The sequence below is a fragment of the Parus major genome, chromosome 4, assembly GCF_001522545.3.
Source record: "Parus major isolate Abel chromosome 4, Parus_major1.1, whole genome shotgun sequence".
Lineage (NCBI taxonomy): Eukaryota > Metazoa > Chordata > Aves > Passeriformes > Paridae > Parus > Parus major.
In genome coordinates, this window is record NC_031771.1 from 31,587,852 (window position 1) to 31,600,885 (window position 13,034).

At 35.6% G+C, this 13,034-nt stretch overlaps 1 protein-coding gene across 3 annotated transcripts in view; it reads left to right on the forward strand.

Annotated features, from left to right (window-relative positions):
• The first annotated feature begins 2,701 nt into the window (after nt 1-2,701).
• PALLD (palladin, cytoskeletal associated protein) overlaps nt 2,702-13,034 on the forward strand; it is a 185,572-nt gene continuing 175,239 nt past the window's right edge. For 2 of the 3 annotated variants that reach the window (XM_015625025.1, XM_015625027.1), the window contains exons 1-2: nt 2,702-2,873; nt 8,516-9,538. In XM_015625025.1, coding sequence (XP_015480511.1) covers nt 8,517-9,538 — 1,022 coding nt within the window. In that variant the 5' untranslated portion in view covers nt 2,702-2,873; nt 8,516. Of the gene's footprint in view, nt 2,874-5,444; nt 5,604-8,515; nt 9,539-13,034 lie in introns of those variants that run through there. The other variant, XM_015625026.1, reaches the window with a different exon arrangement.

Below are 13,034 nucleotides of genomic sequence, written 5' to 3' on the forward strand. Positions count from 1 at the left end.
TTTCCAAAAATATCCCCAAGCTAACTGTCTCCCTAATAGGAGCTACTGACTGACAAATCTCTCAGCAGTTCATTCTAAATAGCCAGCTGTGTTTTAACTTTTTTTATTTTTTTTAATTTAGTTCTACTGAAGCTAACAGCGGAAGTAATCAGCTGTTCCATGTTACTCCTTCAGCACTCATTCCTCTTTCCAGAAGTATGGTTGTCACATTCTTGCACATTTGTGTTTGTTAGTGCTATGACTTCTGGCAGCAATACACAGCTGTCTACCCCTATCTGGCATCAGACATGTTTTTAGGTGGCAGGTGGAGTCTTCCTACAGGCCACAGGAATACATTTGGCATAATCAAAAGACAGTGTGCAATAGCTATTACAAAGGTAAAGCAAAGTAAAGCTGTATTATGAAAAAAGCAGAAAGAGAAATAAATATTTATTTTCCTACAGATCAGCATCTCAGTTTGTTGAAAGAAGCACATTCCTTTTCAAAATTAATCCCCTAGCAGAGAAAGAAGCTTTTATCTGGTGTTGAACTTCAGCGCTGTCTGAGCCTGCTCAGATCAAACACATTTCACATGCTAAGAAGGAATACAAATACATGACTGGCTATGAATATAAACATGCAGAATATGCACTATAGGCTTGCAGCTAAAATTGATCTAATAGAGATCATTCTCCTCATGAAGAGGAAAGTCTAAATCCTAGCATATATAACATTAAAGGACAATATCTGATGCTATAAAGCATTTTTCTCACTGCCCAACTATGGGAATTTTATGATATGCGTAAGTACAAGTAGTTTTTTATATAAAAGAAAAAATCAGCTCTGTTTGAAATATTATCTTCACAGAGGTAGAGGTAACATCTGAAGTGAATAGGACTGCAGCACTTAGAATTAAGCAGTTCCATACTCCACAGGGTATAGAGGGATGAGTAACTTTTCAGATACAGCACAGGTTATAACAAGTGTAATTAATTTTAAAATAAAAGAATTGGTGAAGTCATAATGACTATGACTAACATGCACAGCATACAGGACAAAAATCAACTGAGAGAAGAGTAACATTTAAACCATTTAAGTTAAACAAAACTAGACAAAATTGGAGCTAAGGTCTTGTATATGGACGTCTTAAAAGAAAACTTAATTTTGAGACTAGTGTTAACTCTGCTTTGCAGAGTCAGGACAAAAATTAGCTACCTAACATCAATGGGTTGCATTTCTTCTTACAAACAGCTTGTTTAAGTTAGAGCGTTACTTTTGCGACACGGATTTTTCACTAGAGTGTTTTAAATCTACTTTATTTCCCTTCTTTTCTTTAGAAAATTATGTAAGACTACAGTGAGCAAATACAGCTTACATTTCTTGAATTTATCATATAATTTGAAATCTTTACATGCTAGACTATACAATCTCGATTACATTGCCATGTGCTACACTGACTAATTCTATTCTTTCTATCCTTTCTATCCTTTTCTTTTAGTGCAGAGTCTGGCCAGGGAGCGAGGCAGGCTCAGAACCCAGTGTGTCGTGGTGACATGGCCATGAAGGGAGTCTGATAAACACAGGGCCTGGCAAGAGGCACAGACAGACAGCACTGCCTTTCCCAGGGCACTGCCTGCACACAGGTAACATGGACAGAGACATCTCTGGCCTGGGCACAGTGTTTATTGGCAAAGATCAAACAGCTTTACCCTATGTGTCACCTTTGTGGTAAATCCGTGAGAGCACAGTGTGCTTCCCAGCTGCACAAGTGTATTAATCACATTGCACAGGGGTGCCAACTCCTAACAAAATTCCTTTGAAATTTTAAGAGATGCTGGGGGCACTCACTGGTCAAGTAGCTGTTTGCAAAAGTGTTCCATTATTACCTGTCCAGATAATAAAGAAGATGGCATCTTGAGACAGAATGATATTCTGAGTGTTCTAGTAGTCTTGAGATGAGGAAAGCAGAATGACAAGTTTCTCAGTATGAGGTAATTTGCCTCATCAAGACTTCAGATAGACTATCAATCTTGGACTGAGAAATTTTCATCTCTTTCCCAGTTTACAGAATAGTATTAGTTATTTAGCCTTTCTTTCTGTTTTATGGTTTCCTGTTCACAGCTGTGGTAATTCTAGAAAATTGTACTATTTTCAGGTTTATTGATGTGGTGTTACTTGCAGTCCCTCAATCTCTTTGTTGATGAAATACTCTGTAAAAGAAGGCCAGGAGTTATTATTACTGTTCTTAGTTTAACAATTGCTGTGTTTCTTCCAGACAGATTACCAAAACAACTTCTAGCAAAAGCTAAAGGTGTATAAGCTTTCCCACTGCACTTCTAAGAAAATCCTCAGAGAAACTTGGGAAAATTGTATTTGAATACCATTGACACTGCTTGCTACATTTGATACTTTCATACATATATGACAAGTAGGTACTTCCAATGCTCTCTATGAAAACATAGACTAGCTCTAGCTATGAAAAAAAAATCAATTTACTATGCATTTACAAGCACAATTAGATATTTTTGTGCATACTGAGGGAAAAGTAAAGAACAAAACACGTATGGCATCAAACTACAGCAAGACATTGACCCAGTCTGTTTAAGCACAGGCAACCAGATTATTTTTTTGCTCTTTCAAAGGTGGAAAAAAATGTCTGTTAGTAACTCAAAATAACTGGAGGTTTCTGTGGCAACTGGTAAAGGAGGTTGTATCTCTCTCTGCTACTTAAAGTAGAAGCAGATCTTAGAGATTTCTATTTGAAGTTTGCATACTGGTGTTTGACTTCAGGTCTTGGAAAGGAGATTGCCTATCTACTTGTATTTGACTCTGTTGCTATTTAGAGTAAGATACAAAATAACAAGGACCATAACAGAGGTGTTCTGCTTTCTCAGGTAAGTACATTAATCATTAGGGTAAAGAGCTTATTACTGTATTTTGCTTTTACTCAATTAACGATGAAAATCTTTTGCATTATGTAACATCTTCATAAGATGGAAAACTTGCACAACCAGAATAGTTTTATGGTTTTTGGCATGAGATTTGGAATGACTCGAGCTGACTAGTGTTAGAAACTATTATTAAGGTTTCAGGAAAACTGCAGCTGTGTTCCATCCAATCTACTGGTAGTGAAAACTGTTATCTCCATGAGTTCTGTTTATCAGCTGAATTTTCCATAATACTGCAATAGGAATAGAGTAAGCATATTATCTATATATCTCTAATCTTGTTTGATGCTATTATTAATTTTAAAATATTATATGCAAATGCTAAATTGCTACATCATTGCAATATTAAAGCATGTTTATCTTGCAAAATGTGTAACTACTCCAAAGTTTCAGTCTGTTTGCCATTTTTTATAGTGTTATAGTGCTTTTACTACTTTTATAATGAAGAATACACATTTTTTTTGCAATAAAAATGGAAGTTCTTGATTCCAAAATATTCAGTACAGATTAAAGGATATAAGCATGCCCTAAATTATAGAATAAAAATGTTCGGAAAATTTATTCATGGCCTAATAGAGCTGTATAAAACCTTGCCCTGTTAAGTTTTCAAGTTACGAAGAATATTTCATTAACAGTTGTAGAGGAGTTAATTGAACACAAATGTTTTACTTTCTGGGTAAATGTTTCTATCATGCTGTACAAAAAGTATTGGGGCATACTTGATTTACACACAACAATACTTTATTTGTATTCAAAAAGCTAAATTTATTTTAAAATATCTCTGCAGGTATCTACTAGCAGATATATTTTCTTCCCAGAAGTGAAAATTTAAATACATAATTGCAAGAACCAGGATTTCATCCACCCACTCCCTGCAGAAAATGCTGAAGATAGCCCAAGGCAGCTTGTTGCTGTTTATATGCAGGCTATTTTTGACTCCCATTCCAAGGTGGCAAAACGCATTTAGTGGAGAAGCTGGGTGCCTGAAAAAGGACCTTGATTTTACTTTGTGGGGTGACTGCTTAAAAATTAGAGATACAGTGGTTAACTCTTGGATAACCAGCTCCTTCTTTGTGCACAGTTTTCGGCTTGAAATTTTTAGAATCATAGTTCTGTTCTAATTTGCCAAGCTGAAATCACTATAAAATGACCTGAAATAAAATCCTTTTAATTAATTTCATTACAGCATTGTAAGGATCTCAAGCTGCAAAAATGGTGTTTGTGTACATTGTGAAGTATTCCCAGTCCAGCAGTAAATCTGTTCAAGCTGTGATTAGGGGACAGTAATTGCCTGCATGAAGATGCCAAGATGCTCTATCACCCACTGAAATACAATGTGTACTTTGGTACTGGCACTTGTTAGTACATAAAGATGGTCTGGATCCTCTTGGGAGCTCTGAGTCTCCTGTGCGCTTCTGTCACAACAGTACATGTACTGCACTCCATTGTTGCCAAGGAACAAATTTTAGTAAAAAAGGCAAGGCAATATCTAGAAGACCTTGAGCTAAGAGCAAATGCCAGTATACAAAATAATTTCAAATCTGAGAGCAGATATAATGGATGCTGGCAGAAGGGACGGAGGACTGTAACATCTCTTTGGAGCTATAATTTCTTCTATCCCCTCTGGAGCATGTGACTCCCAATAGGTTGCAATCTGGCAGAAACCATGTTGCCCACACATTGCTTTTATTTCTGGAAACTATGTGATAAAGTCTGTAGATTAAACCAACAGCCTTCATGTTTACTTCTTCCTTCCACTGAGTTTTAACAGAAATTATGTGCTTGAAAAAGTGCTTCTGGACAGATTTTTTCCCCTGGGACTAAAGTCTCACAGGAGGTTTAATGAGGTGAAAGTACTTTCTTAGCAGAGACAGTAAGGGAGAATTGGCTATTACACATTATGCTCTACAACACTATATAGAAACTAAAAATGTATTTTGATTGTTTCAGTGTTAATGCGTGTATCGGAGTTGTGATTTTTAAAGCCCATGCTTTCCAGGGATTTTTTGTGTATTTTATGAGGGAGATACTTCTTTTCTGATTACAGAATTATTTCAATTGAGATGTGAAATTCAGTAAGTTAATTTATTCATACAGTGTGGTATATAGTTACAGATTAATAACTATCAATTATTACAAAATTTGCCATATTTCTGCTCGTAACTCCAAAAATGTTGAGTCTTTTCCAACCTGAATGATTCTAATTTTTTATTTTGTACAAGATTTTAAGGTACACAAGGAAGCTATTGATTTTAAACTATTCTTAGTAGAAAAAGGCAACTATTTTATTATCATGAAAATAATTCTGTTTAAAAAATTAAAAATCTACTACCATAAAATGCTATAAAAAGGGAATGGCTAACTTCTCTGAATTTCTGAGTTGTAAGCACACAGAACTTTGTGCCACTTCCAGGCCTAACGTTGCTTCTGCTGGAATTCCAGATAGTGGCAGTCTGCTGAAACATGAGTTCAGTTACCAAATATAGCTGAGTGGGGTACGAATTTCATAGTCGCAGAGGACGGATGTAACGCGCAGGCCACAGTCTTCTCGACTAAGGACCAAGAAAGCTGTAGTGAAGAGCTGGAGCAACTTTAAGCCTATTCAGATAGAGAAGGAGAAAAACAACTTTACCTACTATTAATTATACTTGAACTCTTCATATTGAACTGCTCATTGTAAGATCTGGTTTATATTTTCTGCTAAATGTAATTGTTGCATTTGTGGAGTATTTTTGCAGGATTTCAAAATTCAGAGAAAAACTATGTGCTTTTTTGTTTTAAAAAATCTTACTCAATACATTTCATCCTTCATATGATTCTTTTGAAGAGACAGGCTTTTGGCAATGTTAAGTAATAATTTTTTATTTGGCAGGTTCTGAAAATTTAGGGTGTTTATATTTTTCTTGAAATGAGTCCTTTAATTTTCCATGTTTTTCAGTATTTTACTATATATCTTTTCAAAACCTTAATTTGATTGATTACTCTGTTTTTTCTGAAATTATTGTAATCCAGTACATTTCAAATTTAATATTTACCATATGATTCTTTTGAGCATCTGTATTAGGTTTTGAATAAGTATTTAAACTTCATGATAAAAAAATGTGATTTTACTTGGGCATAATTTTTAAATATATACAAGTAGGACCCCATAAATAGTCTTTATGTAATAATGTTGACAGTACAGTGTTTACCTGCATGCAACATTGTATTTTATGCTTGTGTCTTTAAATGATACAGTATATGGCTTTGCAGGTTACCTAATGAGTAAAGATGATGAAAACTGTTATAAATACATTCTAGTCTAACTTGGAGAAGCTAGAAATAGCATTCAAAATTTCTAATTATGATCTTATAAGCTACTTGATAGGGTTAGTGATACTTAACCTCCAATTCACTGTGGTAACAAGTTTCACTAAAATAATAGCGAGTTTATGTATTACAGTATGGCTGAAAAAGGTCTTTCTCCTGGAAGCTTCTATTCAGCTTCCTAAAGCTAAACACACAAATCCATTTTCAGGCACCTTCTCACCAAGAAGGCTTATCAGCATTAGAAATTGCCGATAAACCAGCACGTTTAAATCCATCAGCTTTATCTAAATATCCAGGTATAGACTGATTCAGCTAAATTTAGACACCATACTTTGAAAATTACAATGTATGTAGCCATTATATTTTTCTAATGACAAAGCTGAGTATTGGTAAGAATTATGTTAATTCATAATATATTAATTTTAATCATCATGTTGGGTGGCTAACAATAAGTAAAATTGTCCTCCTAGCCATGAAACAGCTCATTGAAACATTAGAGCAGCTCGGTGTTGGAAGTCAGGGAACTTAATCTGCGTATGTAATGTGTCACTTTGAGATGTGAACAAGCTAAGAACCAGTGTGCGTCAGATTTAAACAAAGATATAATTTGAAGGACGCATATTTACATGTTGTCTAAATAACACCTTTGTTCATTTGATTACAAAGTTTTAAAAAATAACTAAGATTAGAGAAGCAGAAACTCAGCAGGTTTAACCCTTATTTTCCTGGCATTCATCCAGTTTATGCCTGAACAGCTGAGCCTCTAGACCAACTGTTTGCTGGGCTTCTCAGATTCTTTCTTTAAAGCTGTTATGTGGCAGTCACTTATACTGTATATACTTTTTTAGATTTTGTTGACAAGAGATTGAAATGGTTGCTGAATTTGTTGCCTTGTAAATACAGATAACAGGAAAGGAAGACGTAATACCAGAAAATAATAAACATCCCTGAATTCTATAAAAACATATATCAAATCCTAAATGCTTTGGGTTTCTTATATTTCTCTTTTATGCGTTGAGTTGTAATCTGTTGGCAAGAAAACAGGCATATCAAGAGATACATATGCTAAGCCAAGAATTCTAATAATCTATCAGTCATTTAATGACTACATGCTGGGTAAGCCCTGGTTTAGTGACTAAAGGTAATTGGAGCCTGCACAGCTGATGTAAAATACATCCGAGTGCATTGCATGATTGTCAAGCCATTTCTCCACTATCAATAGAGAATTAAAGGAAAATGTATTTTTAAAATCTTATGTAAAAAAATTTTCTTGTAGAAATTTTTGTTAGAAGAAGAGAATTTTCCAGGATAATTAAAACCACTGATCTTCAACTTAATTAAATGCTCTGCAGAAACAATAATTATGTTCCAGAAAACACCAGCCACAATCTAGTGACCAGTTGGTAAAATACATTTCAACAAGGGAATTTTCTGTCCAGCCCCTCTCTGGAGGAAAGTGTGGTTTCCTTGATGTCTTGTTTCTTGCTGACTTTAAAGAAAGTGCTCATCCTAATTCTGAAGTCATGTTGGGAAGCTGGAGAGGTATAAGTGCTTCTTTGCTTTGTGAAACTGGTACAAAATATACATTATACACTTCTATTGTGCTGGTTGATATATAGGTTTTGAAATCTATTTCTTCAGTGCTTTACTTTTAGCATATGGTAGCTTGATATTTTATTTTTCAGTGTTCAGGAAAGTGCTACTAAGTTGGTAACAAGTTAAAAATGCTAGCACAATAATTAAAATAATATTAAATACATTATCAACGTTAAGCAGAAAGGATGATTTGGAATTTCTAATCCAAATCTCCTTGTGTGTATCCTCATAATGGTTTCAGCTTGGACACTTCTCTCAGAATTTGATGGTTTATTGTCTGGAAGACAATGTTATGGGAAAAAGGAAAGTAAATATATTCCAAATATCTTCATAAGGCTAAAACCAGGAAAAAAAAAAAAGCATTATAGAACTGATGCAAAATAACTAATCAGATGTGAAATAACAGCATGTATACATATTGGTCCAGTGGAATCAAGATTATGCTAGGCAATATACAGACAAAGTATACTTCATACTTCTGGGGGAAGATTAATTAGAAAATTGATTCCTAAGTGCTCTCATTTCCACCTAAACAATTTACAGTCCTGGCTCATTCTAATAGATTCCAAAGTTTATGGTATGTCATGCACCATTAGGTTCTGCTTATCTTCCAGCTTTGTGTCTAGTTTATGGGAACTAGGATATATCTTTTTTCATTAAGCATTTGTTCTTTTGTCTTCCAGGATGCAAGACAGAAGCTGTGGCCAGGCATTGCCTCTTTCTTTAATGCTGAAGGAGACTTATTCTCCAGAGAAAGGTAGCAGTAAGGGATATTCTGAGAGTATGTCGGAAGCTTCATCTTACCGTGACTTTTTATGTGATTCCCTGTCAGACACGCAGAATGGTGAATTTTCAAATGAACTTTCTGCCTTCCTTACCCAGGAAGAGATAAGTAAGAGCCTTGACATAGCTCGAGAAGCCATTGCTAATTCCATGGAGGAAGATGAGAACACAGCTCCAGACTTAACTCATTATCTCAACACCTCTCTTTCTAGCCCTTCAGAAAACACTTCTTTCAGGGACACCGACCTGCATGAGCAAGACACTTTACAGACACCTCAAGCAAGTCATGTTCTCCCAAGGAATCAGGAAGAGCAATCCGCTGCACCTCAGACAGAGGATAGTTTTGTCGCAGTTTCTAGGAGACAAGCAAGCACCTCACCTTTTCTACCTGCTAGTCCCAGCTTTGTCAGAAGCCTGAAATATTCAGAGAAAGGTGGTCCATGTATGCCTAAGACAAGCCCAAACTCTGAATCAACATCCCAGGGGGAAGCTCCTTTCAGGAACAAGCTGTGTGACAAAGCTGCCACATTCATAGAGGAATTATCATCAATATTTAGGCAGGCAGCAAAGACAAGAGGCCGTAGTCCTGATGGGGACTCTTCTTCTCCGGACAGTGGATACCTGTCTCCTAATAAGAAACAACCAGCTTTAAGTACCTTGGTGAACCAGGAGTTTGACAAACCACATCAAGAGACTGAGCCTGAGGAAAAATTACCTGGAGTTCATCTGAATGAAAAATACTATTCTGGAAGGGGGAGCATCATGGAGAGCAAAATGGTCCTGTGCCGTCCCTTCATCAACATGGAAGAGCATGAACTTTCACCACCTCTATTCACTCAGAAGCTCCGGAGCCAGGAAGTTGCTGAAGGAAACAAAGTATTGCTGGAGTGCAGAGTTGCTGGCAACCCAGTCCCTGATGTCAGGTAAGTGTTAAGTCACCAGATACCATCACCTGATTGTGGAAGATACCTAAGGACAGATATGACAGTGACCTGCCTAGAGGCAGTCACGTAAGAGCAGTCAATCATGCAGTTTTACAAAGCACAAAGAATAACATCTTCTAATGTCTTTATTTCACTAGATGTTTCACTCTATTTGCTTGGGAAATTAAATTCTACTTGATTTAAAAGCCACATGGCAAAATTAGAAACAGAATTGGCTCTAGCAACATTCTGTGTGATTGTTACGTCATTAATCCAGGTAAAAGAAGAGACTACTTGCTCCTAAAGAGCATATCTCAAGAAGATACAGTCTTTAATTAGAATGTGTCCAAGATCCATGTAAACTGTTTTTCTGAATCTTAACTCAGGCAGAATCAGAAAATAAGAAGGCTTTTAATGACTGAGCAAAATGAGTAATGAGAAACATTGCTGACATAATAGTAGATCATTGCAAAATCAAGTATACTTTTAAGTAATCACATCAATATAAATTAATTTGTAATTTCTGTCTTATTTCCCTTTTGACACTCTTAATTGTGCTATTGGTAGCAGTCTGTAGATACAGCCATTATTGAATTCTGGAAAATATGATTGATGCTAACTTTTTGGGCTTTTGCAAAGCTCCTTGACAGTCAAATTAATACACTTTAATGGTCCATTCTCGAATTGGTTTTATTTAATAATTATTAATAATTCTCCATCTGGCAACTGAAAGAAGACACATCAGTTACTATCAAAAATTACTTTTTCAAAGTTTCCACTAAAAAAAAAATCCCCCTTCATCTCTATTTCATTATGGATCTTCAAGAGAGGAAAAATACGGCAGCTGCACCTCAAAAATTACTTATTTCGGAAGTTGATGCACTGCTTTTGCGTGTGCTTTCTGTAGTGACACCGATTTGGCTGAAGAGGTCACTCACACACAGCACGGGCAGCACCGAGCCCTCAAGTAAGCGCTGCTGTGGAGCCAAGAGAGCAAAAAACCAAGGCTCGCTCAGGGGTTAAGAGACAGCAAACACTTGAGTGATGTTTGGGTGAGACTCCAAAGTCTGAATGTTGGCGAAAGGAGGTGGTTCTTTCCAGATGAGAAAGCATGCAGAAAAATATATAGTGGATTTTTATCTATAATAGCTTAATCACTTGGAATTTCTAAACAGTTTCATAGTATCATCTAGGCACATCACTGTGCTTTCTGGATATGAAAAGGAGTTTTATGGTGTATCCTATATATACATCCAGGAAACAGTTAATTTGCTGCAGTGGAAAAAGACAAGCCTGTTTAAAACCACCCACATATTGCAGAGCAAGTGAAGAATGTCTGTGCTACTTTCAGAAATATTTTCTGTAAATGGGAGTTTTATATGGTTTAAAAATAGAGGAAAACATCAATGATGCAATAATAGTTGACCATTCTCTTGTATTTTGATAATGAAAATAATCCAGTTTTCTAAAGCACTTTTCTTAGACAATTGTTTCATTAGACTGGATTTCTGGTTTGTAATATATGTGGAAAACAATCTTTACACCATTATCATACTAATTCAAAATATTTACAGTTTTTTAAGAAACTGGCCAGAAAAACAAAATGAAAGTGTAAAAGATATAATCTTTTTGTGAAGACTTCTGAATAGGTAGAAAGTAAAAATGGATATTAAGGAAGTATTGTATTGCATAAAGAAGGGCTATGGAACAAGCTGAACAGTTACCTGCTGTGAGAAGTGTAAGAGCAAGCCATTTGGCACATGCAAAATCTGCTGAACAGGAGATGCAGAAAAGGGCCTGAGCCAGGGCTGCCATAGTCTCTACATTTGCATATAGCAATAAAATCTATAGAAACCAAGCTTCAGCTCTTCAGATTTCCTGGAAAAACCAATTTCAATAACATAGCCACTGCAAAGGCTATTTTTGGAAGTCTGTGTAATAAGTGTGATTAAAGTAGAAAACAGTTAGGATTTTTGTGGGGTTTTTTTGTTTGTTTTGGTTTTTTGCCTCAGCTGGGAAGAAAACCAGAAGCCACATTTCCTAAAGTCATAAGTGAGTAACAATAGTTTAATGGCGATAAGAAACTCACTAAGTTATTTCACCGGGCACTCAAAAAGTTGTCCAGCACAATAATGAATACAGCTGATATTTAAGCAGCATCAAGCACTGGTAACTGAAATCATCCAACTGACACCAGAGCAAAAGGCCTTCAAAAGAATCAATAGTTTTTTCTGATCTTTTAGCATGTTACTGCTTTTCCATGCCTCACATTTTATCCTGGATTCAAGCAATCTTTATAACTGGCTTTCTTCCCTTTTCATGGCTTTTTCTGTAGCTAAACTTTCAAAGTCCTCAGCTGATACAAACTTCAGCTAGAATCCTTTTTTATCCTGCTACTTTTCTTATGGGGAAAAAGAAAACAATGTTGCAGAATCTTAGTACCATTAAATGTGGTGTAAAGACAAGGTGTGTATTTGAAGGATATTTGACTATGAAAGCCTCTTAAATTTTCAGTTCTTTAGATGATCATAGCCATACACAACTGAAAGTAAAACAGTGTGTGTTACAGTCTGAGTAATGAAATTTGACCAAAGTTGCTTTGTACTACAAATAGAAAAAAACATAATATTTTGATAACAGACCTTACAACTAGAATCTTAGTGTTGAAATCCAAAAGAAAATGACCAGTTAGATTTCAAGAACCCTTTTTTTTTTTTTCCAAGTTCAATGTCTAACTTGCAAGTTCTACTAGCAGAAAATCAGATTTTTTACAATTAATATTTTGTTACTGGTCAGAAGAATTCTTACATTTCTGAGCAACCCAGATTCCAACCTAAGACCTAGGAAGCTACAGAGTGATTTGAAACATTCTAGGGTATCTGCCTTCTAAAGAAGGTCTAAAATATGTAAAATATAAGTTGAAATAAAATTTCTGTTACTCTCAAAACCATTTTATCAGTCAGTAGCTGTCCTTCAAAGTCCATTAGCAATGCAGTGTTTAAAATACTCATATTAGCCTTGAGCTAGCTAAAGCAAATCCCAGCTGGGTGTGAGTTAGACCTCTTCAGAATTTGCCTCACCACCTGAATATTTAATTGCTACTGAGGTCTGCCTGGAGCTATAAGCTGTGATTAAAGTATTTTCTGAGGTCTACCCTGAGCTGTAAGCTGTGATTAAAATATTTACAGATATTCACCCAGCTTCTGTAGCACAAGAGGTATTGAAATGTTTTGTGCAAAATATATTCTTTTCCTTTTTCCACAGCAAACTGGTGCAAAAAAAAAAATCCAAATTAAAAATAAGGCATATTCCATACACTACATAACAAGAACAGGTTTCTTTGCTTTAAGGAAAAATTTGCTCTCATTATAATCCTTTTCTTCTTGTAAGTGCTGTTTGTCTAGATTTAACTGTAACAAATACCTAAAATCCCCACCTAGACACATTATTTGCATGCAACCCAGAACTGTTTGTAGAAAATATAGAAACAAATGCA